The sequence below is a fragment of the Camelina sativa genome, chromosome 19 (assembly GCF_000633955.1).
Source record: "Camelina sativa cultivar DH55 chromosome 19, Cs, whole genome shotgun sequence".
Lineage (NCBI taxonomy): Eukaryota > Viridiplantae > Streptophyta > Magnoliopsida > Brassicales > Brassicaceae > Camelina > Camelina sativa.
This window is the reverse complement of record NC_025703.1, coordinates 4,523,334-4,547,233: the sequence shown is the minus strand read 5'-3', so window position 1 is coordinate 4,547,233 and position 23,900 is coordinate 4,523,334. Positions and strand designations below refer to the sequence as shown.

At 36.3% G+C, this 23,900-nt stretch overlaps 6 protein-coding genes across 6 annotated transcripts in view; 4 read left to right on the top strand and 2 right to left on the bottom strand.

The window, feature by feature from the left end:
• LOC104767421 (nucleolar GTP-binding protein 1-like) lies at positions 765-1,535 on the top strand. The gene has a single exon (XM_010491449.1). It carries the CDS (start codon positions 765-767, stop codon positions 1,533-1,535), a length of 771 nt encoding a protein of 256 aa, XP_010489751.1.
• On the bottom strand, positions 3,511-5,974 carry LOC104767420 (serine/threonine-protein phosphatase 6 regulatory ankyrin repeat subunit B-like). The gene is made up of 8 exons (XM_010491448.1): positions 5,888-5,974; positions 5,641-5,739; positions 5,269-5,568; positions 5,096-5,161; positions 4,936-4,989; positions 4,732-4,845; positions 4,558-4,598; positions 3,511-3,682 (listed from the first exon to the last, which is right to left on the bottom strand). The coding sequence occupies exons 1-8, from the start codon at positions 5,972-5,974 to the stop codon at positions 3,511-3,513; spliced, it is 933 nt and encodes a 310-aa protein (XP_010489750.1).
• On the bottom strand, positions 8,189-11,094 carry LOC104764768 (probable U3 small nucleolar RNA-associated protein 7). The gene is made up of 9 exons (XM_010488365.2): positions 10,960-11,094; positions 10,706-10,783; positions 10,550-10,615; positions 10,375-10,464; positions 10,045-10,177; positions 9,798-9,916; positions 9,631-9,698; positions 9,487-9,535; positions 8,189-9,397 (listed from the first exon to the last, which is right to left on the bottom strand). The coding sequence occupies exons 2-9, from the start codon at positions 10,763-10,765 to the stop codon at positions 8,366-8,368; spliced, it is 1,617 nt and encodes a 538-aa protein (XP_010486667.1). The 5' UTR covers positions 10,766-10,783; positions 10,960-11,094; the 3' UTR covers positions 8,189-8,365.
• Positions 16,965-17,669, top strand: LOC104764766 (cyclin-dependent protein kinase inhibitor SMR1). The gene has a single exon (XM_010488364.1). The coding sequence runs from the start codon at positions 17,071-17,073 to the stop codon at positions 17,461-17,463; it is 393 nt and encodes a 130-aa protein (XP_010486666.1). The 5' UTR covers positions 16,965-17,070; the 3' UTR covers positions 17,464-17,669.
• Positions 20,536-22,118, top strand: LOC104764765 (non-symbiotic hemoglobin 2). The gene is made up of 4 exons (XM_010488363.2): positions 20,536-20,751; positions 20,861-20,975; positions 21,531-21,647; positions 21,730-22,118. The coding sequence occupies exons 1-4, from the start codon at positions 20,648-20,650 to the stop codon at positions 21,868-21,870; spliced, it is 477 nt and encodes a 158-aa protein (XP_010486665.1). The 5' UTR covers positions 20,536-20,647; the 3' UTR covers positions 21,871-22,118.
• Positions 22,635-23,900, top strand: part of LOC104767419 (putative F-box/kelch-repeat protein At3g10510) — a 2,128-nt gene continuing 862 nt past the window's right edge. Inside the window, 3 exon segments of the mRNA XM_019240804.1 lie at positions 22,635-22,658; positions 22,794-23,486; positions 23,727-23,896. Coding sequence (XP_019096349.1) covers positions 22,635-22,658; positions 22,794-23,486; positions 23,727-23,896 — 887 coding nt within the window.

Sequence of the window (23,900 nt, the reverse complement as noted above, 5' to 3'; positions counted from 1 at the left end):
AAAAAAAAAAAAAAAAAAAATCAAAATGATTTGTATCGTATTAGAGGGAATACTCAACGTCGTAGTTTAGAATGATTTGTATATGTATTCTATTTGTCTTTGTTTAAAATTTTGTATTTGGAGGGTTGATTAGACAACAAAACACAGCAAAATTTTCCAAACACAACCAATCATTCAAAACTTCTCAATCTTAAGTCATAACAACAACAAAAAATTAAAGTCAAAGAGCCCAGGCCTCGAACTAGAGAACATACGGAAAGATAAAAGTGAGCGAAAGTCAAAATATATTTTTTAATATTTAATATTGGGCCCCTAAATTATGGAAAGACTATAAAAGAAAAGAAAAAAGCTTGGGAAAAGGGTTTAAGAGTGCATAAACTGCTTGGATAAGGTTAAGGTTAAGACGAAGACGAGCTTAGCTTGTTTGTTCTTCTGCGCCTCCTTCCTCTTCCTCGCAAGCTCCTTGGATCCTGTGGTTGTGTGTAAAAGTTTCTCTTTCCTAAAGTGTTAGTTTTCTTTTTGTATGGACGTTGATCCGTTGTAAAAATTTGACCTAGACTACGATCGTAATGTCTTTGATTTGGAAAATCGAAACCCTAAATTTTTGTGGCCTTGATTTACAAATTAAACCTTTGTGAGAGCAGAGATTTGGTAAAAATAATATGGTCTCTCTCTGCTTAAAGAAGCTTATTGTGACTTTGGATTGTCTCATTGTTTTATTAATTAGGACTCTTGCATGTGCAGAGATGCTTAAAGCAAAGATGATGGAGGTGAAGAACAGTTTCAAGAAGATTAGTGTGGTTCCAAATGAAAATGATTTTGATGATGCCATCGTTTCTCTCATTCAGAATCAGATAACAACTGTTATCCCTAAGAATCATCCGTTTTACACTATCCATGACTTCTACACCCACGAGCTTTGGGTCGCACAGATGAAGTTTAGTGCTATGTTCGCTGCCGTCAGCAAGGAGTTTCCTCCCTTCAATTTTATGTATCCCTCCTTCTCTTACCTTCTCTGTGGGCGCTACAATGACCATGACTACCTCCTCGCTCAAGGTCAAGTGCAACATGCAAGGGCATTGATTATCCAAATCGGCCGGGTTTTTAAACAGCTAATGAACCAGGACGATTGTGATTCACTGGACAAGTACAAGCGCCTTAAAGTGTCTGCTCTTGGGTGTTTGCATACTGTTGCAATGAGATGCATGCCTAGTCTTGCTTTTCTCGAAAAGGTCAGGCAGCACATGACAAGCCTGCCTGAGAGCAATCTCGAGGAATATGCGATTGCTGCTTCTTCTACTACTACCAAGTTCGACGCCATCTTGGCTCTTGAAGACTGCGCATTCCCTCTAACTCTCGATGTTCATACTGTTGCCGACTTTGTTCGTCCTCAAGTTTTGTCTTGGCTTTATGAGTTGGAACGTGGACATGGCCCCAGGTACCGAGATGATCCAGTGGTCTTTGCAGAACAGTACGACAATCACAAGGAGCACCACCTGGCTGCCGTTACCAGCATGAAATCCTTGGTTATCTAGTTCAGATCTTGATTATACTTCGTATCTCTCTTGAACAATCCAATGTCTCTCTCGTCCTTCTTTCTCTTTTTATGCTTGGTCGTGAACTTGTTATGTTTGTTTTCCGGATCTGATTTGCTGTTTCCTTGTGTCCTTCTCGATCTTCCTCTATAATTATATCAAAGACCCTTTCTTCTCTCCCATACAACATTAACGTTGGTACCCTTAAAGGCACTGAGTAATTTGTATATTTGGCTCAAGTTTAACGTATTTCTACCACATAATAGTACTATTCCAAACCTCTTTAATTTGAGCCAAAATGTATGCAGTTTTATTTCATGACACTGCCATATGGCCTTTCCTCTTGAGTCGCCACATCTCCCCTCAGAATCAGAACTATTACCAACATGAAGAAAGTGTCATGTCATCCGTTTCAACATATATATAATTGCACAACAGTTGGTCTAATTCTAAATGAAGTTGCAGTTTTGAATAGAAAGAGATGTTTACCAAGGCAAGGCATGTGATTTCTTGGAGCCTTTTCGACAATGGAGGTTTCTTCTCTAAAGGCCATTGCTACCCGCTAGTGTGCCGACTGTGAATTCCATAAGAGCTCTGTACCATCCCTCCCTTGACTTTTGGTGTACTGAAGGAATCAAAAGTGATGAATTGCGGATTGTTTCACTTATAGACAATCCTTGTCTTGGGTTAAGAACTCATATGACTATACATACTTAAGCTGTTCGTGGCCGCAGTGAATCTGTGCCGAGATTCATTAGTTTATTCTCATTAGTAGGACTGCCTGAAACTCTAACCTGTAGTAGTGTGAAGAAAGTATTTCTCATTAGATACAGAAATAGATAAAAACGGAAAAGAAAAAAAAATCCACCGATCTGAAAGAAACCCGGTTGTGCTGGAAACTGATTGAAAAGCGAACTCCTCGTTCCAACATCCCTGTTCTCGGCATGGTCCATCGTGTTGTTTCCAGGAACTTTTGTGCAAACTCGGATGTTTCTGCTAGTGATTCACATGATAACACAGAAGCACCGTCATACAAAAAGTACAGCAAGAAACCTTGTTCACAGGTAAATCACTAGCAGAGTACTGTTAATCAAAAACAGACAAAAAGGCACAGCCAAAGATAGTCGATCAAGGTTCACTTGGGGAACTGATCTAAAAATCCATGATATGGCGAACCATCTCACAAGCGGATAACCATTCTGTAGGGGATTTATACGTGACGATGGTACAGCTACTTTCCTTGAAAGAGGTTTCCGTGCTTCTATCATGCCTGCACAATTCAGAAGAAGAAAAAAAGAGAGGATCAGCAGCGCATCACTTATTTAGAATACAGGACCTGCTCTGGTCCATAGAAATAAGCATGGTATACGGAAAAGAATCCCAAGCTTGATTGAGATGTGTCAAGAGTGAGAAAATGTAGCATCCCTCAAGGACCAAAGAGATAAGTAGATAACAGAAAAGATTCGTCAACAAAGCCATCAGTGCTGGTATCAATAACCCCTAAACCCCTTTCAGAAGCAACTTGAGTGCTCACATGAACAGATTTGTTCTCCTGCTTCATTTGCCTGTCATCAACTCTCACTCCTTACAGGCTGCATTGCCTAATCCTACTGAGCCAAAATCCCTAACCGGATCTACAATCCTTCTGTTTGCTTCAAGTATACAACAGGGTTTAGTGCTGACAAAATTGAGAACCCTTGGTACGTATATATATAATGGTCAGATTAGTAAAAAAGGGTAACTACGTGATTGATCACTGGTATCTGATGATAAGAAGATACAGACAGTCTTTCAGGTGAAGCAGCAGAAAACTCTTCAGAGACCAATTAATAAGAGAGGCAAAACCAGATCCCAACATTCACAAGGTAACTCAAGCTAGCTAGGCTTAATGTGAATGACACGAAGAAGGAAAATGCATAGAGTCTATCCTCCTGCGTACTAGTGAGACGAGGAATAAGATTCCTGATTGTCATACTCAAGAGTGTCCAATCTCCTTCCCTTTCCCACTAGTAAGATGCCATCCAAGCATCCGCTCTGATATGTTATCCTTATGTGGCTTTTCTGTATAGCTAAACTCACCAGCACCTTCTTCTATAGCAAAGCCATCATCCTCGTCTTTTTCTCCGGGAGTGGCAGGACTACCTAAACTAAAAAAAAAGATCGACATATCTTTTCAATAGCAATGATCAACTCATGTCAAAATCACACTAACCAAATAAAGTACTCATAAAAGTGGCACAAACACAAAGGAAAATAATCAAAATCTACCCTTATCTCTCTTGTATCTTGTCTTGCACTGAGGACAAGACTGCTTTCCATTGTTCCTTCCATACTCATGCTCATACTCATAGCACGGTCTACATTCACAGTCTTCCCAACATTCACATTCACTGTCCTGCACCTACCAACAATCACACTCTACTACTCTATAAAGGGATGCATCAGCTTCCACTACAATTTGAGAAACAAGAAGATTAAATGCGGCAACTAAACCACAATTTGTTGCCTAAGAAACCTCGAATTTTGGGAGTGGTTGTGAGTTTAGCTATACAGAAAAGCCACACAAGGATAACATATCAGAGCGGATGCTTGGATGGCATCATCCTCGTCTTTTGGGAGTGGTTGATCAAACACCGAATTAGTTTTAACATGCATGAAAATAGACAAGCTTCATCGAACTTGCGAAACCTGAACATGGTTTGATGATCATTTGGATAATGAAAATGAATTTCTTTCTCAGAATGGTTCACTATTGTTTATTCAAATTGAATGCTTTAGAATATTATAAAATGGTTCAAAATGTCATATGTAACCTTCTTTATTCATTATTGTTATTCTTCAAATTTTTAATGGGTAAAACGAAATCAAAATATTAGAGCTCATAACAGAGGAAACGACATTAAAAGTTTTCAATTATTGTCAAGTCAAAATAGCCTAATGTTTTTAAGAAATTTTACAACCAAGAAAATCTATATGTATTTTGGAGACATTGAAAAACTTTAAACAGGTTCATCATCCCAACAGATCCTTCACTTCAGCATAAACGGCGACATCAAATGCTGTCTGCAAAATTCAGATAAGACAAAATTAATTTTATAAGATAAAGACAAAACCACTAAGCTGAAAACGTGTCAGTCGAGGGATATATACATAGATACAATGTTGGACAGCATTTGAAAACATATATGCATCTTACCATTCCAAGATAATTTTCCACAGAGGTATCAACATCAGCAAAGAGCAACCGCTGTGTTATAGCACATTGAGTCTCCACACTTGTTTTCAAAGTTTCCACAGCATTGTGCAGAGGCTGTATTGAATAAAAGAGCCGATGAGTAGAGGAGTGGATATAGAGAAATAAAAGAACAAGTATAAATAGGAAGCAAGATTGTATACTTACTGTATCCCCAACACCATTAGTGATCTCTGTATCAGCACCGGCCAATAGGAGAACCTGGCATAAATCAGTTGGATTTCATTAGTCATAGAGTCATAGTTAGTAAAGCTGCCTAAAACCTAAAACACAAAGACTAACTCATCAAGAAGCCACCATTGCAGACCAAATGAAGAGGATTGTCTGCATTGTGATTTGGAGCATTCACATTAGCCCCATGTTCAACCAGAACCTATTACAAAAGGTAAATAAATTCATTGATTATTACTGGGACAAAACAAAATGAATAGCCAAAAAAACACAAAAAAAAAAACCAAAAAACAAAACCTGGAACCGTACCTTTAAAAACGTCAAATCATCCCCACTCCTACATGAAAAATGGAGAGCTGTAGCTCCAGCAAAGTCTCTAGCATCTGTATCAACGCCCCATGCCAAAAGATGCTCCATACAAGCCAAGGATTTATTAACCAATGCTGTCAAAAGAGGAGTATGCCCTCGATGGTTTTTGAACTCGGTGTGTGCTCCTTTGAGTAGGAGGAGCTCAACACACGAAGGATGATTGAAGAGACAAGCCGCATTGAGAGGTGTACCTAGGTACTCACTAGGAGGATCAATGAAAGCTCCATTCTCAAGAAGAACCTACAGCAATTGAAACCCTTAAGATAACATCAATACAAATGAAACTTGAGGAATGTGTAGTCAGAAAATAACCTCCACAAGGGGTTCACAGCCAACACCACACGCATAATGAAGAGGTGTGAGACGATTCAGAGAAAGAGCGTTGACACTTGCTCCTTTTTTGAGAAGATACTGTTTCAACAATGTCCAGTTTCCAATCAGAATAACAATGAATGGGAGGGAGATGAAACAGGAAGGGAAGAATACTAACTAACCTCAGCACAAGTGAAGTTACGAGAAGAACATGCCATGTGAAGTGGAGTCTCTCATGTCGTATTACAGCCTCCAAATCAGTATCTTTACCAATGAGAAGCTTAAGGTAAGGCATGAATTTAATTGATGTGACAGTGCTGTAGAGGGGCGTCATTCCAGTTGAATTGGAGTAATTCACATATGCTCCACAGTCAATGAGAATTTGGATGTTGTAAATTTTATGGTATTGGAATTGAACATGAAATAATTAAAAAATATTATTAACAATGAATTACAAATATTATAGACAAATTCACTTATACATATGACATAAATATTCAAATTTATGAATAAAAATATTAATTCTCGTATTTTAATAGTCTATCGAACTATGAAAATGTAAATGATGCATATTTAGAAATTGAAAATTTTAAAAAGTTTTAGCTGTTTTATGAAATATTATAGAATATTTTATATCATTATAGTTTGAAGATACAACATAACAATTGTTTTATATATATGAGGTTTAAGAGAAACATACTTTACTATATCATCATCTATATATATAAATTTACATGATTATTAATTTATGATATTATTGAGACCATATACTCTACGTTTGAATACGACGGCTTCCGCTAAGTCGACAGTATTTGGACCAGATATTATACCTCTTCAGGCCTTTGTATGGAAGCTCCGGTGTCCACCAAAAATCCGTCATTTTTTGTGGCAAGTTCTATCGGGTTGCGTGGCGGTTACCGCTAATCTCCGGAAACGTGGTATGAGCTGTGATGCAATGTGTGGTCTATGTGGGTTTTAGGAGGAGACGATTAATCATACTCTCTTTGAATGCCCACCAGCTAGACAAGTCTGGGCTTTGTCGTCATTTCCGACGCCCCCGGGTGTTTTCCCTTCGGAGTCCGTTTTCACGAACATGGATTTCCTTTTTTGGTGGTTTAAAAATGTACCAACACAGGATTTATATCCCTGGATTTTGTAGTATATTTGGAAAGCGCGCAATGACAAACTGTTCGGTAATCTGGATTCAAACCCTCTAGCAATCTTGCGGCTGGCAGAGGATGAGGCGAAAGCATGGAATTTAGCCCAGACGCAGGATATGGTGTTACCTTCCGATATTACCACTGCGGATGGTCTCTGTGGTAGTGATAGAGTAGGGGTTCCTCGGTCTTTGACGAGTTATATGTGTTTTGTGGATGGTTCTTGGAAAGCTACAGATCGTTATGCGGGTCGAGGATGGATTTTCACATCTCCCTGGGGTGATGGTCCCACTATGGGGGCTGCCAACCTTTATCGTAGTCTATCCCCTCTTCATGCTGAGATTGAAGCCCTTGTTTGGGCTATGCGCTGTATGATTGGAGCGGATAACCAATCTGTTGTCTTTCTCACCGACTGCTCCGACTTAGTGAAGATGGTGTCTTCGCCTTCCGAATGGCCAGCATTTACGCCTTATTTGGAGGACATTCAGGCTGATAAAGAGGAGTTCGCGTCTTTCTCCTTAGTCTACGTCCCTCGTTCACAGAATGGTAGAGCGGATAATCTTGCGCGGCGTGTTCGCACAGTTCCGCATTTAGTTACCTATGTAAACAATGTCCTTTCGTATTGGCTCGTTTGAACTAATTTTATTCTCTGTTGTTAAAATATATATATATATATATATATATTATTGGGACCATATTTTACATGGGGATTTCAAAAAAAATATTATTTTATTATCTTATCGAATTTTGTTAATTTTTACACTGTCCCAACTTAAGACTAACAAAATTTATTAATTTATAGTATTTATTAATTTATAGAGTATTAATTTATAGAGGTTTTGCTGTAGTTGTAATATTAATGTATGGATTGATAGTTCACGCTTCATATGAATCATATCTCTAGCTATAATATGGACTAGAGAGACAATTGTTTAACCATCAAGGGAGAGCTCATCATGCTCCTTATCTTTTACTCTCTTTTTTTTTTTGTGTCGATTGGTATGATATTCTTTGAAATGTTATGGTTTTTCAATTTATTCTTGGGATATTGTTTAAACTATAGTAGTATATTATTATTCTTATGCGTACTGATATTTCTTACGAATAAATTCATGATTTGGAAATTGGAATTGGAAGCCATGCACGTTAAGTTTCACTTGGAAGCAAAAGTAAGCGAAGGCCATATCTTCTGTGGAACTTTATTGGCAAAATATATTTTTTAAAATATTTAAAAAAGCCATGCACGTTACATTTCACTTGGAAGCAAAAGCCATATCTTCTGCGGAACTTTATTAGCAAAAGATATTCAATGGATCGATTTACAAAAGCCTTGGTTTGGTTCGATACACACCAATCTCGGGCATTTCCAATTTCACTCCATGACAAGCACATTCGCTTTTAATTTGGTCTCCAAAATCCGATCTCATTTTGACGTACATTAATAAATTACATAGTTCATGATCTGTCATTCTGTCTAAAACAAAACATCAATATCAAAACGATTCCCATACTACAAAATTGCAAAGTGAGGAGAAAGACAATCAAAACGCTCAGGTGGGAAACCCCATTCAGTTTTTCCTGGCAAACCTTTTTAAACTCGCCGGTAGCTCCGCAGCAGCATCTTCACCGATTCTTCTCTTTTTAGACGCGGTGTTGTTGTGCCCTTGCTCCGGGAATGTTCGCTTTGCGTTCTCCACCATCTCTTTCTTTTTCTTTGTCCGCTTGCTCGGCTTATTCCTTCCTTTCGTCTTCTTTTTCAGCTCAGTGCTCTTTGCTGCTTCTATGGCCACCTCCTTCTCAGCTTCTATCTCTTCTCTTGATTGCTTCTCTTTCCTCCTAGACGGCTTCATTGCACCAATCTTTGAAGGATCGAGCATGATTGTCTCAGGTGGAAGTTTATCAAGAAGCAAATGGACTTCTTTCTCCCGTCTCTGTTTCGATGTTTCAAATGGATTAGCCACCCAAGAATCGAAGTTGGGTTCTCCAGACCCTGGAATCAGAATGCTAGACCAACCCATCGAGTGACCAATCCCAATAACATCCTCATATGGTCTGAACATAAGCTTCTCGATTTGATAACCTTTCACCATGGAGTGGTTCATGTATCTACTATAGTTATGTGACGAAGAACCACCACTCGAATCTCCTAATATCTGAACAAACGATCCAGTTCCAGCTGCTAGCAAACCTTTCTGACTGAAACTCAGCGTTTTGGCATGGAAACCGTGAATAGTCTGGACTTCTTCGAATTTACGTAAATCCCAGATCTTGAGTTTGCGCTCTTTACCGGATGTAGCCATGAGGTGGCCATTTGGATGAAATGCGACAGATGAGACTGGCCCAGGGTGACACTGCATCTGGACTAGAGGTGCTTGGCTAGTGGGTTTCCACATTGTGACAGTTCCACCAGTATGTCCCAAAGCAACAACACCATTGTAAGGATTCACTTCCATTACATCCGTTCGGCCTTTACCTGTTCTGATACTAGCAACCATGCCTCCATAGGTCACATCTTGATAATGTAGCTGCCCAGATTTGTTTACTGATGCAAGAAGAAAATGGTTCTTTAGGAACCGAAGTCTGGACACTGGACCACGTTCCTGGTATACACACACAAAGTTTAAAGTCAATAACCAAGAACACTAGGCATAAGTTACTTTTTTTTTCAACCGGAAAGCATAAATCTCACCTTCAAACAATGCAGCTCAGTCCCATCTCTCCCATATATATAAGCATACCTATCAAAATTTGACGAGACAAGATATTAGACAAAGCACCCTCCAAAGCACAAGGCGTACAGTAGGTGATGTTTGTTAGCATTGATAATACATACTTCTTCTGGGCAGCTGCAAAGAATTGCTCATTGTGCAGGAATGCAACATCACGGACTGTTTCTTTTACCTGCAGGACATCATCAAGATGTGTTGAGAACCAAACCAAATCTTACAAATAAACAAGCACTGATAAAGAGATTAACATAAAATAAAATAAAAAACAGACCTGAATCTCTTTAATTAGGTTCATACTCATCATGTCTACTAGAGCGAGGTGGCCTTTACGACCACCAGCTATCATATGCCGACCACTTGCAGTGAAATCAAGTTTGTAAGGGCCAAAATCTACATATGTTCAGTGTCACTAAAATGAATTAGAAGCTAACATTGTAAAGAGGGTATATATATCACAGAGACTAACCAAAAAAATTTACATACAAAAGATATGGCAGAGGAAGCTATTAGGCATTTACCTGGGAGCACAATGTCATATTGGTTTCTTGAGCTGAGTAAATCTACTTCATTGGCAATATCTGTCTGCTTGACTCGCCATGTCTTCTCTAGACCATCAGTCTCCAAGTAACCTGCCTCAGCAGGCAAGAGCCACTACACACAAACAACACAACCACATCACAAGACAAAAACTAAGAATTCAAAACGAGCTGACCTATCAAGAACAGAAGATTAAAATCAGTTGCTCAACGTCAAAACAGAGATGCACAACAGCTTCTTTCATTTTCACAAAGCAGCGGAAAAAGGGTCAAACAAGATCCACACAGAGATGAATGAAGTAGTAAACTTACCTTCTCGATTTTAGCAGCAGTTTTCGCAGATTTCCCATACAACTTTTCCCTCGAAGCAAGTTGAGTCTTTAGTTTCTTATCTTTCAATGTCTGCAGAACACAAGCAAAAGCCACAATCAACTACTACATTTTTCACAACCAAAAGCCACAATCATCAATTCAAAGCTATATATACCTCAAGATCAGCACCTTCTCCTCTAAGATATTTCTTAACTGTAGTCTCCAACTCAACATCGCTCTCCTGCATACAAATTTGAATCAAAGTCTTCAACTTTGCTAAAACCCACAAATAATAAACTGTCAGAAATTCAAACCCAACGATTAGTAGTACCTGCTCAATAGGAGGCAAAACCTTCTCCGTAAGATTGTTATCCTCTGAACTGAGCTCCATCTTGCTCCTTCTTATTACCTAAACAAATCAAACAACTCAATTACAATTAAGAAAACCCATTAAATCCTGACTAATTCTGATTAGCCCCCAGTCTCATCTATGGTTCACAATAGAACAGAAACAGCTAGGAAGATAGAGATAAATCTTAAGAGATTTTTAGAAACGAAACAAAGTTCAAATCGAAGAAACTTCACCTGAGATTATAGAGAACACGGTGCGGAGAAAGAACAACAAACGGCGGTGAAGCTATTTAGGGTTTTAGCAGACAAATGTGTTAATGCGCCAAAGGGGATGATAGTGAGAGCTCCGACTTCGATCCTCGCTCAAGACTCAATTTGAGGGTTTTACGAATTAAAAAAAAACGAAAATATTAAAGATGGGGCCTTAGAATCCTCTCAATTGGGCCTGATCTGATAAAAAGCCTATCGAGACCCACGAACAAGGTCTCTCAATTAGGCTAATTAAAAGATCACTAACTAGTTTAGAGTAATTTACTGGTTTAACGACCGGTTTAATTGTAAACACTCTTCTACTGTATAGTGGAAACAAAATAAACAAAATGTGATCCTGTAAAAACCAGAACTGGCCTAACTATTTTTAGACTGTAAGAGAAATTTTTCTTTTGTTCAATAGCACCAAAATAATATGGGTCCACATATATGGATTATTCATGTTTTGTTTTTTCCAAAATAAATTTATTTCGTCTACGGTTTCAAAGGAGTATATTTTAAAAAAATTTATATAAAAAAAATCAAATGTACTTTCCTGATTTTACTCCAGATCCAACACAAACCAGACTTTTCAGAAAAGGATGCTAAAAGATTCATGTTTACCGCATGAAGCTGCTGTTTTGCTGGGACTTTCATGCGGCTTCGTCTAGTAATGAGATCGAATGTAACAGTTACTATCATTATTTTGTTTTAGGTTAGATGATAAAAGTAGTTGTGATAAATAATTAATGTATGGATTTGATAGACTCGTTCACGGTTTATATCTCTTAGCTATAATAATAGGGACTAGGGGAGACAATTGGTAATTAAGATTCTAAACCATCCAAGGAAGAAGAGCCCATCATGCTCCTTATCTTTTACTTTTTTTTTTTGGGGTGTCGATTGGTAATATATTCTTTGGAATTTTATGCTTTTTCAATTTATTCTTGCGATATTATTGTTTAAACTTATATAGTATTATATTATTATTCTAATGCGTACTGATATTTCTTACGAATAAATTCATGATTTGGAGGCCATGCACGTTACGTTTCACTTGCTTTCTTTGTCCACATTGTACATTACAACAAATAAAAATTTAAAAGCGGCAGTGGATGCTAAACAAATTCATATTATTTTATTATCCACATATCGATACAAAAAATGTATAAAGTGAAAACTCTCACACAAAGGAACACGAAGTTGATCAGTTATTTCGGATATAAACTTGATTTAGTATAATCTTGAAAACATTTCACTCATTCATTAGAATGTAACAACAATATTAAAAACTTTAATTTACGAGCTAGTCATAAAATTTTGTAATCTCGTTTATGCTTTAAAACATGGTTCTTATTGATTAAAAATTCCCCAAATATAGTGTAGCTAGTGTTTGAGGATTAAACGAACTGTATGATATTTGCTATCCTAAATGAGTCATATATATATGAGGATGGATTTTATTAGGAACATTGTATTGTTCTTAAAATCTACATGTCCCACAACGTAAGATTATATATTAATTACTACGAATTTGGAAAGCATTTTTTAATTATGAAACTAATTATTTAAATTCGGATCTAAGATTTACTTAAACAGTTTAATTTCATGTGATTTAACAAAAGACACATGATTATTTTGTCTTCTTCAATGTGGATATATTTACTAATTTTATGTATATATATCTTGTATAATATAAACTTTAAAAACACAATCGAAACAAAAGAAAAACAAACATAAATGATTTGGAATCCTATGCATATGCAACAAATTTGAGGACTACGTGGATTTGCCAAAAAGAAAACACATTCATTCTTATCAATTAGGTTCGTTTTCTTCGTTACCAACATGTAACAGTGATTCTTGTTTCTACAATGTTCGTTTCTTGTACCCATCCTGTGATGTAGGGTCATCGTGTCTTATGCCTCGAAAATATATATGTGAGAATCTTTCCTCCAACTCAAGTTGTAAAAATTTCAGTATTATGAATATCCTATACCTTTTTTTTGTTTGGTCTGCGAGTATTTAACCGATTAATCAAGTACTATAACTAGATCTAGGAGCCTTTTAATCTGATTATTATTTATGCCCTCGTTGGGTTCATGAATTTTTCCATTTATAGGAAATATATACTGAAACTAATTCAGACAAGATCTACGTTACGTACACAGCATTAAACTATGGTTTTCATTGTAGTTTGAGTTTCTGAGACTTGTTTTTTATTTTTAGGTTTTGATTACAAAATGCATTTTTAAAAAAATTGTAGGACGGTTCCGACTTCAAATCAGTTGTTTTTATTTCCCGATTCTCTTTTTGTCTATTTACAATCTATGTACAAAATTGGTTTGATTTGAGATGGTTCGGTTTTGGCCAAAGTTTTAACAACCGTAACTCGATAACTGGACCACCGAAAACTTCTAACATAAACCAAAGTTTTAACAACCGCGCGTAACAGGACCACCGAAACTTCAACATCAGTTATAATTGATGGATTCTAAAATGCTACAGATTGTTTGATTGTGATTGTATGGTTTCGTGGCCTTACAAATAACATCGGCTTATCCTGACTCCTCATAATTATGTATCTCTGTCCTTGTAAATCAAAGCAAAAAAACGTGTCAATGTCAATAGACAAACAAAAAACTTAGAATAACCCGAAAAAAAGGGGAAGAACCCGATAAGAAGAGGAGAAAGGGTGACAAAAAAGAAAAAAGTAACAAAAAAAAAGAAGTGAGAGATTGAGATCCTGCGATTGATCATATAGATCTTTCCACTTCTGTACTTTTAAATTTGGATATTACACTACTGACTGACTCACTTACACAGATCTACCCTATACGTATCATCGCCACATGCTTTTCCAAACTCGATACGTGGCCTGGCATGTCCAAAAACATATGTCATATTTTGCCGTAAAATTACTCAGCTAATGTAAATTATATATAAAAATATATACAGCTAGCTAGTGTGTACATGTTAATTCAGAGGTCTAACTGCAAATACGACACAAGAGAATGAAGACAAAAAGGTAAATGAACAATGTAGCAGAGAATATAAACTAAAATTAAATCGTACCAAATCGATCTTTCTGCTGTAATTAAATTATTAGATTTTGTGAACAGACCAGGTTAAAACTAAGACGTACGTAGGTGAAAAACGTAATGTATTATATTTGTATATACGAAATAAGGAGTAAGCAAAGCAAACTCATGTTAAAGCCTAATGATTTGTCTATGACATGGCATGGCTAGTTGGAGTATATATTTTCTTCTTAACTAGGTGTGTTCTTTTAACCAAAAAAAAAAAAACTAGGCGTGTAAAACGTTGTGGGTCAATTGTATATACCGAAATCATAATGTCACATAAAAATTATACAGTTTCTCACATTTGTACATTAATAATTATTAAATAAGAGGATACAGAAATTGATAAACATAATTCGAAATATTAAAATCATCTCTCCCATACACACGATTATCGAGGAGACCATCCCGACCAAACTCTCCAACGCCTGTGAAGATTTTGCTTGTCGGCGTCGAGACCAAATCTCTGTTTCGCCTGCTCAGCGCATCCTTGTTTAATGCCGGTGAAGATTTTGCTTGTCGGCGTCGAGACCAAATCTCTATTTCACCTGCTCAGCGCATCCTTGTTTTCTTTTGTGTGTACTTTTTCAAGTTTTTTCCCCCTTTTTCCCCTTTTTTAATCCTTATCAAACCTTAATAAGTTTCTTTCGATCCAAATCAAGGTCATCGCATGCTCCCGCCGATCTATCACTCGCCGGAGAGTCCATCTTCGCAAATCTCGGGAAGCCAATTTACTCATCCCTTTTTTTTGTAATTTATCGTACATCTAGGGTTTTCCCTAGTGGACCTAGCATTCGTAGTCGACTCAAACCGAAGGCACCGGTTGTTTCCCCCGCTCTATATCTCACCGGAGATGTTCCCTGCACCGCAAGCTTCTCTGTTCATTTCGGGTAACCGTCACAACCGTTTCATATCTTGGCAATCGGATCTTCAACTAGGATTTTCCCGAGTGGACCTAGTCGCCAATGACGACTCCCGCCGCGGCCACCGCTTGCTCCCGCCGATCTCTCACTCATCGGAGAAACCCCCTGCACTGCAGATCTCTCCGCAAATCTTGGGGAGCCGACAGCTTCAACTCCCATGGCGTCTTTTTCTTGGAAACTTAGGGTTTTCCCTAGTGGACCTAGGTTTCAAGAAAGGCCCATTAGCCCAAAACCAAACCAAATCAGTTTATTATTTTCAAGTTGGGGAAAATACAAGGCTCAGGACTATTCTATGAACGCTCGTGTATTGCCATTGCAAAGCTCTGGTTCGTCTCCTTCTGCTCAATGGTCGAAGAATCCATTGGAGAAAGGTAACAACAGTGCTGCTTTGGCTATTCATTTATCTTGTCCAGAACCTGGCTTTAGTTGATTCTAGGGGATTGAGTTTTGCTTTTAAAAGCATACGAGTACATGGTCTCTGTTTCTCGAATGGTTCTAGCAAAAATGGTGTGTTTGATCTTGAACGCTTTCTGTTCAATGACGGCTACCGGTCAAGCTGGCCATCTGATGACTTCAAGCATCGTCTCCCAACCACCTCCCTCATATGGATCCTATACCAAACTGTGTCTATTGCAAATTCTCATATTGATCCTAACCCTATGCTTTGGTTGTTAAAGCAATCCTTACCCGACTACAATAACATAGTCACCCGATTCATTGTTATGATTTTCCTGCGGGTACCTATCACCCTGGAGGATATTGACGCACTGAATCTCTTCTCAACGTCACAATGTCTAATGACCGTGACTACTGTTATGTCCTTTGAAGCTCTCGAGGATAGCCTCTCGATTTTCCATGATCTCACATGTGCCTCTAGGCTCTCAAGCTTTTGGTTCATAGCTCTCTTGGATCCAAAATTGATGAACTCTTTTATTACTTTTTTGGCATTGGGGATTGCCTTGTATTGTAATGTCTCAAACTTTCGCTTTTGTTTCTTCTCTACATTTGTACTGGTTATCCAATTTGAATGAATGAAGGCAAAGGTTTTGACAAAAAAAAAGAGGATACAGAAATTGATGCGATCAATTGTTTTTTTTTTTTTGCAATTAATTGTTTTACATAAAATATAATGATGCATGGACTAGTTAGATTTAAATCTAATCACATGCCATGTCTTTAGGTTGTAATAGGTACAAGACACATCTTTAACCAAACTTTATGTTTGAGATCTAAGATAAGACGTTGGTCTAAAATTTGTGTATATATATAGCTTATGTGTGTACTTTTCTTTACTACCTAGCTAAAGATGTTACTCTTATTTTGATGGTTTAAGTTCTACTATCAAGTAAAAATTTTCTATATAGACACACTTTAATGTTATTGTTGAGACCATAACCCACAAGTCTTTAGATAGGAGACCGGTGGTACGAGAACACCATTTGCGTTTGTTTCATGAGTTATGGCCCTCCTTAATTCACTCGCACTGTGCTTCCACGCTTATAAGAGTTTCATTTGTCTTTTGTAAATTTTTTTTTGCCAAAAATCCATCTGTTTTCCAGAATTTTGTAATTTTTTTTATTTATTATTACCTTTTAACAAATTTAATACAATTTTCTTTTTTTTGGACAAAAAAAAATTACCATTACAATTAAGGTAATGATCCCCAAAGATTTAAGTGATTTAAAAAACTGTGATCCACATGTGCTCTACTCTTTTGGTAGTTGTAACATACATAACAAATACTGAAATACACAACCATACAAGTAACTTACAATCCCTAGTAAAACTATATTTTTTCTAAATTCGGAAATTACTTCCATTCTCCTGTCCATATAGTAATATATTTTACCTTATACTTATCCCCACTCTATTTTTTTCTTCCTTTTATTTTATTTAATTTTTTTTTTCATGCTAAAAGGTAACTCTCATTTCTAAATGGGACATTCTAACTTTATGTATGTGTATATATGTGTACGTAAAGGCACAAACACATATAACAAACCCATCTCAACCTCTCCCTTCTCTAAGAAGTTTTCTCTACATCCACAAGAAAATTTAATCCCAACAAAACACATAGACAATTGTAAGGTATGGATCTTGAGTTACTACAAGATTTGTCCAAATTCAATTTCCCAGCACCCATCAAGATCCGATCCAAAACCTCAAAAGCAAAGAACGAGGAAGGTGATGATGACGAGGATGTCCTCAGCTGTAGTACACCGACATCCCAAGAACACAAGATTCCCTCCGTCGTAGACTCTCCACCTCCTGCGCCACGAAAACCCCGGCAACCACCGTCAGCACCGTCGGCTACGGCTTCTCGGATGATCAGATCGATCTCTTGCAAGAGGAAGCTTTTAGTCTCGACTTGTGAGATTGTCATGAATCGGGAAGAGATTGACCGTTTCTTCTCCTCCGTATACAATGAGACGTCGACGACGGCGAAACGGCGGAGGAGTTATCCTTATTGTGCTCCCAGATGAGGCTTAATTCAATATTTACATTTTTTTTTTTACAGTTTTACTAGAACTATTGTGAAATTATATGCTGGTGATCGATTTTATTGTTTTTAATTTACTTAATTATGAAATTGGATGGATAATTTTCTGCAACCGCATATTAATTTCGCATATGGAGGGGTCGATGTTTGTAAATTCAATAATAAATGAAATTTAATTCCAATTGCCAAGTTTTTTTTTATAAAATAAGTGAACCCATATATAATAATTGTGATATTTATGTCATTTATAAGAGATGAGATTGTTTTATCATCCAAATACATGGAAAAAAATAGTTTCAGTATATACATTGTTGACTCCTGATTAAGTTTTACAATGAGTTTATATTATAGTGACCGATGTAAAATATCCGCAGCGGCTATGAAGAATCAACATATCTCATGGTAAAAAAAAAAAATTGATTGTGTTATGATGCATGCATGTATGAGAAAATGTAACTTTATCCTGTCCAGTGGGTGGTACATAATCTTTGAAATATCATATCGTTGCATTTAAATAAGCAGACGAGGGCAATCAAATCAAAGAAAATTAATTTAATACTCACTATAGTTTCATTCAAAGTTGATGTCTTCTTACTTATAGCCCTTCTAAAAAAAAGTAATGATCGCAAATTCGCAGTTAACTGGGGGTTAGCAAAAATGCTTATGGCGTTTAAAAGTGTTTAGGTGTTAATTTGGTAGAAGATGTATCAGTTACGTGTCCTACGTGTAACTGTGAAAGCAACAACGCAAAAAGATAATGAAGCCACGATGGAAATATATATTTTAATTTTTTTTAATGTTTTCACTGTACACTGCAACAGTACAAAAGCATGCACATCTATATACTTTAACTCAGTTATGCTACTATTAATCAAATTTATTGATCTGAAATTCATGGCTTGGTTCTGACTTTTTGACCGGCCGGTAAAGCGGCGGACGCAACTTCGGGATCTGAAGACATTAAGCAATTCATTTCTGTATTAGTTATGAAAGAACATATTCTTAAAAGTTTTCAAAGTTCGAAGTTGATACTCAAGTCTTTATGATTTCAAAGTCACCACACTGTATTTAAGAAAAAGTAACCTTGGATACTTTGTTTAATGACCGGAATATATGCATGTGTTAACATGTTTCAATTCAGACTGTTTTGAACATTTTGCAGATGCCTAACTATGTAAAATTTACAATCACATAAAGCGATCTAGTGAACTATTACTACTTTTTTTTTTTTGTTAATAACGATTTAGATATCAGCTTAAATTTTGGAATTTCTACAAAATAATACCTTTATTTTGAACAAATTTTTAAAAACTATACTACTTTTCGTTCATATTTTCAGTAATGTTAAAGTGTTTTTGATATATAAATTAAAAGATAATATTTCAGGTTCAGTTTAGTATTTGGGTAAAACTAATGTTCCAAAAGATTTCAAATTCCATTATTCTCTCTTAGCGTCTGTGTGGTTTTTTTTTGTTTTCAGTTCTATTTAGCAAAGAGTACAATACGATAAGCTAAATCAATGTATGTATAGCATTTAGTAAATGCACGGTACTGTGGTAGACTAGCCAAAGTAAATTGCATGTTACATTTTCTGATATATAAACCTCATGCGTTCATGCATGCGTATGCGTCTCTCTTGAATTTCTTTTCAAGTTTCAACAACCTTTTTGTTTTTTAGAAGCAACAACTTAAAGAAGACGATTACTCTCTACTCACCAGACCAACACAATTAAATGGAAAATTAAATATACAAGTAAGTAAATGTCCCTGAAATGGAATTAATTGGGGCGTTATTCATTAGACCAATAGAATTGAATGGAAATTAAATATATAGTAATGATATGATGGTCCTGCAACGAAGAAGGAGCCATGTCTACGCAACCGAATCAAACAAGTAGTTGTCTTAGAACATAAGCTACTTCTTTCATGATTAGTGTAAGTTTCTATATCTCACTTGTTATCATTGCTTGAGTTATATATATAATAAGATTTATTAAATTAAAGAGTGTATCTATGACGCCGATGGTATCATCATGTCGCATATAAGAGGAGCTACAACAGTTTCTTGATTAATAGATTTGTATATTTTACATTTTGGGAACAATATTTCAAGGATTAAACAACATTAATTAACGTCGATGCTGATTTAATCCAGTGTCGGTTTTTTAAATGTAAACGAAAATTGGTCAAAAAAGAATTTTGATGAGTTATGAATTGCTCTTCGGTTCTGTTAGAGTGTTACTTAGGAAAAACTTAAGGAGTAAAATAAAGTTTCATTCTTGCTTGTTTTCGTTTATTGGTGAATAAGATTGGTGCGCTAATGGGGTTGAAGATCCGGTTTGGGCTGGACATGTTTTTAGACCATTAGGGACATATGGCCCAAATACAGCGTACTAGTTACCAACGTATAAAATACAGCGTACTAGTATCCAAATATTACGCTAATTTTGTTGTAGGAACTAGTAATGTTTTAGATTAGGAATCGGACTAGTATTTGCGTTGAACCCTAATTTGTGTAAGGTTTTGTAATTAAATTTGCTTGTGTGGATTTAGGTAAAAGAGATCCACATATATAGTTCATCGCCGGTACCATGTTGGTTAACTAGCTCGCCGGGATACCCAGCAAATAATTTGATGTTTTAAAGTTACTATTGATTGTTTTGTGACATTTGAATCAAATTTCAAAAGCATCGTGGTTCTCATTCTTCTTTCTGATCATTAATGTGTGCTCACCCCAAGATATAACGCAGAAGACAACGCAAGTTTTATTTATCTTTGTGTATCAATCTAATTGGACGTGAACTTTTTATATATGCAAGGATGGAATTGTTAATCTTGATGACACTGATTATTTCCATTTTTTTCTCTTTTTCCCCTTTAAAATATTTTGGAATCAAGTACGTCTCTTTAGAGTTTAGACTGGTCGCGTACGGACATACTATCTTATATGTATCCTGTATCCACATTTCTTGGCTACGCCTACGCGTGTCCACCTTTAAGAGATAAGGCCTCTAGTTTTAAAATAAACAATTTCAATGAAAATATAATTGAGAGAATCTTCTACAGTAGCTCACAGACCCAACCAAAGGACCATTGAATACCATATATAAAAACATACAAGTAAATATTCGTGTCTTCAAACTGTCAGAGATAAAGAGAGAGAAGAGATGGGAGAGATTGAGTTTACAGTGAAGCAAGAAGCTTTGGTGAAGGAGTCTTGGGAGATACTAAAACAAGACATCCCCAAATACAGCCTTCACTTCTTCTCACAGTACTTACATACATATAAATAAGCATATTTTATATATATATATAGATATATATACGTATATGAGCTCTATATGTTGTGTATATATCTGAGATTAATATAATTGTGACAGGATACTTGAGATAGCACCAGCAGCAAAGGGATTGTTCTCTTTTCTAAGAGACTCAGATGAAGTTCCTCACAACAATCCTAAACTCAAAGCTCATGCTGTTAAAGTCTTCAAGATGGTAATTACTTACTTTTTTCGATTTTGTTATATGTGACTTACATATATTCGTATCATCATCTTAACACTTCTTAGATTCAAATTAGACTAGTTCATTATTACATCTCAAGAATCTCTATTTACTCATCAGATAATATGTGTATTAGATACGACCATATCTTTTTTTTTTCCTTTTTATGTATATTATAGAAAATACAGTAGTGTGAATTTAAATTTCTTGTCTTTTATAGGCGCAGCCATGTGCTGCACACGGTTTGTGGTCAATCTTGTTTGGACTTGGCTATTTGGCTTTGTCTTCTTCTTTGAGAAACAAAATTCTCATATTAGTAAAGATAATTTATATACATTATTTTAAAATATAACATCGGTTTTATGGATATTCAATTTTCTTTGCTAATTGCTACAATAGGATAGAACCATATGTGAAAAAAAAGGGTAGAAATATATTTTTTTGTTTGTGCTTATGCATGACTCTGTTTGGAACTTACCTCTGACTTTAGGACGTTGCATATAACATCTATGAGTTTTCTGACTTTATTTTATAATTTGGGTGTAGACATGTGAAACTGCAATACAGCTGAGAGAGAAAGGAAAGGTGGTGGTGGCTGACACAACCCTCCAATACTTGGGCTCTATTCATCGCAAAAGTGGCGTTATTGATCCTCACTTCGAGGTCTCTTTTAATTATATAGTACTATATAAATACACTTTACTTTATTTAGATTTGCATTTACAAAAAAAAAACGTGAACGCAGGTGGTAAAAGAAGCTTTGCTAAGGACATTAAAAGAGGGGCTGGGGGAGAAATACAATGAAGAAGTGGAAGGAGCTTGGTCTGAAGCTTATGATCACTTGGCTATAGCCATTAAGACCGAGATGAAACAAGAAGAGTCATAAAACCGTAAAGATCATTTGGGCTTCACATACATATGTAATTTAAGCATATGCATATGTTTCTGTGTGTTTACTTATGTTGCTCGTTGACTTTCTACAATTCACTGCTTTTGAAGACGGATCTTGAGCTATCGTTAAAGGGACATACATGATACTGTAGTTTCGCTTGAAAATGTTATTTTTGAGACAATTATCATGGTTTGAGGTCATGTTTTGCACAAAAGAAAAAGGTTTGAGGCCTTTTACTCTCACCAGATGAATGTTTACGTGGGCATCATTAAAGTCAAACTATTTGACTTCTCTAGAAATAAGTTTTTTTGGATCTGTTTCGTTCAAACCCTTTTTTAATATGTTTTACAATCAGTAAGATTAAGACGCATGTATGTCTCACTAGTCACTAGTACCTTAGATTATTATTATTACAACTATAAATGCAAATCTATTAATCAATAACTGAATATCTACAATGTTACTTTTAAAATCAATTTTCAGTATTAAAGAATATATGCACATATGATTTGATTTAATTGGATTTCACAAGACCTTTATATTGTACATGTGTAATAATAGTATAGTAAAATAAGAAGGAGAAAAATTCTTTAACATAAATAAAATATAGACAAAAACATGCCATATTTATTAAATTTTGCATATTTATAAATTAAGTTTTCATATGAAAGGTTTATTTTCTTCTATTTTAATAAACTAAATTAAACATAATTGATGAATTAACAAATATGTGAATAATTTTAATAGAGGTCACAACCATGTCACCTCCTTTGACAATTATTGTCCCATAACATAATCCCTAACTGTTAAATTAAATTTTGTATATTTATGTGTGTTTATCCTAGCATCATATCCCCCATGCATGCACAATTATACGCATCGCTACCTATAAATATATTTACATTTGCAAACCGAAGGACAAAAAGAAAAACTTGAGTTTGCCAGTACATCGTCGATTGAGGACATCACCGTCTGTAATGGCGTCACTTCTAGACGATGTCATCATGGAGTGTATAGCGCCACGTATCGCGAGATGCAACCATCCGACTCTCTCCATCGTCTCTAAGCAATTCCGATCTCTCGTTTCGTCGCCTCAGCTATACATGAAGCGGTCTCTTCTCGGCTGCACCGAAGAATGTGTGTATGTTCTCGTCGAGGATACCAAAACTGGTATAGCTCATTGGTATACACTTAACCGGAGAACCAAAAGAAACACGGTTGAAAACCGATTGGTCCCTATCTTGTCACTCCCGCCAATGCCCATATTGGCAAGCTATGTTGTTGTGGGTTACAACATCTTTGTAATGGGTGGAAAATACGGTTACCATGTTGGGCCACCATCATCGATTGCGTTATGCATCGACTGTCGAACTCACACGGCGCGTCGTGTTGCCGACGTGCCTGTTGTGGCTCATGAGAAGACAATTAAGTTCATTGACGAGAAGATACACCTTGTCGGAAGTGCCGCTGATGGCCGGTCAAGATGGGAGTCGACTATCCTCATGGTGTTTGACTCACGAACAGAAACGTGGGAGCCTGGTACGAAATCAGGCTGGGAGGTGGATCATAGGTGGCTCACAAGTTTTTCAAAGGAAGCAGGCAAGTTTTTCGTTTTTTTTTTGATAACATGAGTTAGTTGGCCCAAAAACTAACCAAAAATAAAATAAAAAACCTCTAGTAAAAATCAATAAACAACTAGCTTTAAGGGTTTGTGTGCCCTTAGGATTAGGTTTTGTTTTCCTTTAAGTAGACCCACATTGTGTATTACTTATGGGAACTCGGATCTGATATCACTGTCACTACAAGTCTACAACAACATCCCTCTAATCGTACTTTGGTCTGCAGGTAAGGACATCTTCAGGAAAACCTACGACGATTACAAACTACGGGAAGGTAAATGGGAGATGGATGAGATCATGAAGTATCATTTGTGGGGAGATGAATGTGTTATGGGCAACATATTGTACGTCTACGATGGCTATAAATATATTTTAAGAACATATGATATCAAGCAAAGAACTTGG

Coding starts and splice junctions, on each gene's coding strand:
- LOC104767421 (XM_010491449.1), top strand. CDS start 765: ATGGAGGTGAAGAACAGTTTCAAGAAGATTAGTGTGGTTCCAAATGAA.
- LOC104767420 (XM_010491448.1), bottom strand. CDS start 5,974: ATGACGCCCCTCTACAGCACTGTCACATCAATTAAATTCATGCCTTAC. Junction 5,740..5,887: donor AAGATACTGATTTGGAGGCT/GTAATACGACAT, acceptor TTGTTGAAACAG/TATCTTCTCAAAAAAGGAGC. Junction 4,846..4,935: donor CTAATGGTGTTGGGGATACA/GTAAGTATACAA, acceptor TATTCAATACAG/CCTCTGCACAATGCTGTGGA.
- LOC104764768 (XM_010488365.2), bottom strand. CDS start 10,765: ATGGAGCTCAGTTCAGAGGATAACAATCTTACGGAGAAGGTTTTGCCT. Junction 10,465..10,549: donor GAGAAGGTGCTGATCTTGAG/GTATATATAGCT, acceptor TGTGTTCTGCAG/ACATTGAAAGATAAGAAACT. Junction 9,917..10,044: donor ATATGACATTGTGCTCCCAG/GTAAATGCCTAA, acceptor GAACATATGTAG/ATTTTGGCCCTTACAAACTT.
- LOC104764766 (XM_010488364.1), top strand. CDS start 17,071: ATGGATCTTGAGTTACTACAAGATTTGTCCAAATTCAATTTCCCAGCA.
- LOC104764765 (XM_010488363.2), top strand. CDS start 20,648: ATGGGAGAGATTGAGTTTACAGTGAAGCAAGAAGCTTTGGTGAAGGAG. Junction 20,752..20,860: donor AGCCTTCACTTCTTCTCACA/GTACTTACATAC, acceptor TAATTGTGACAG/GATACTTGAGATAGCACCAG. Junction 21,648..21,729: donor TTATTGATCCTCACTTCGAG/GTCTCTTTTAAT, acceptor ACGTGAACGCAG/GTGGTAAAAGAAGCTTTGCT.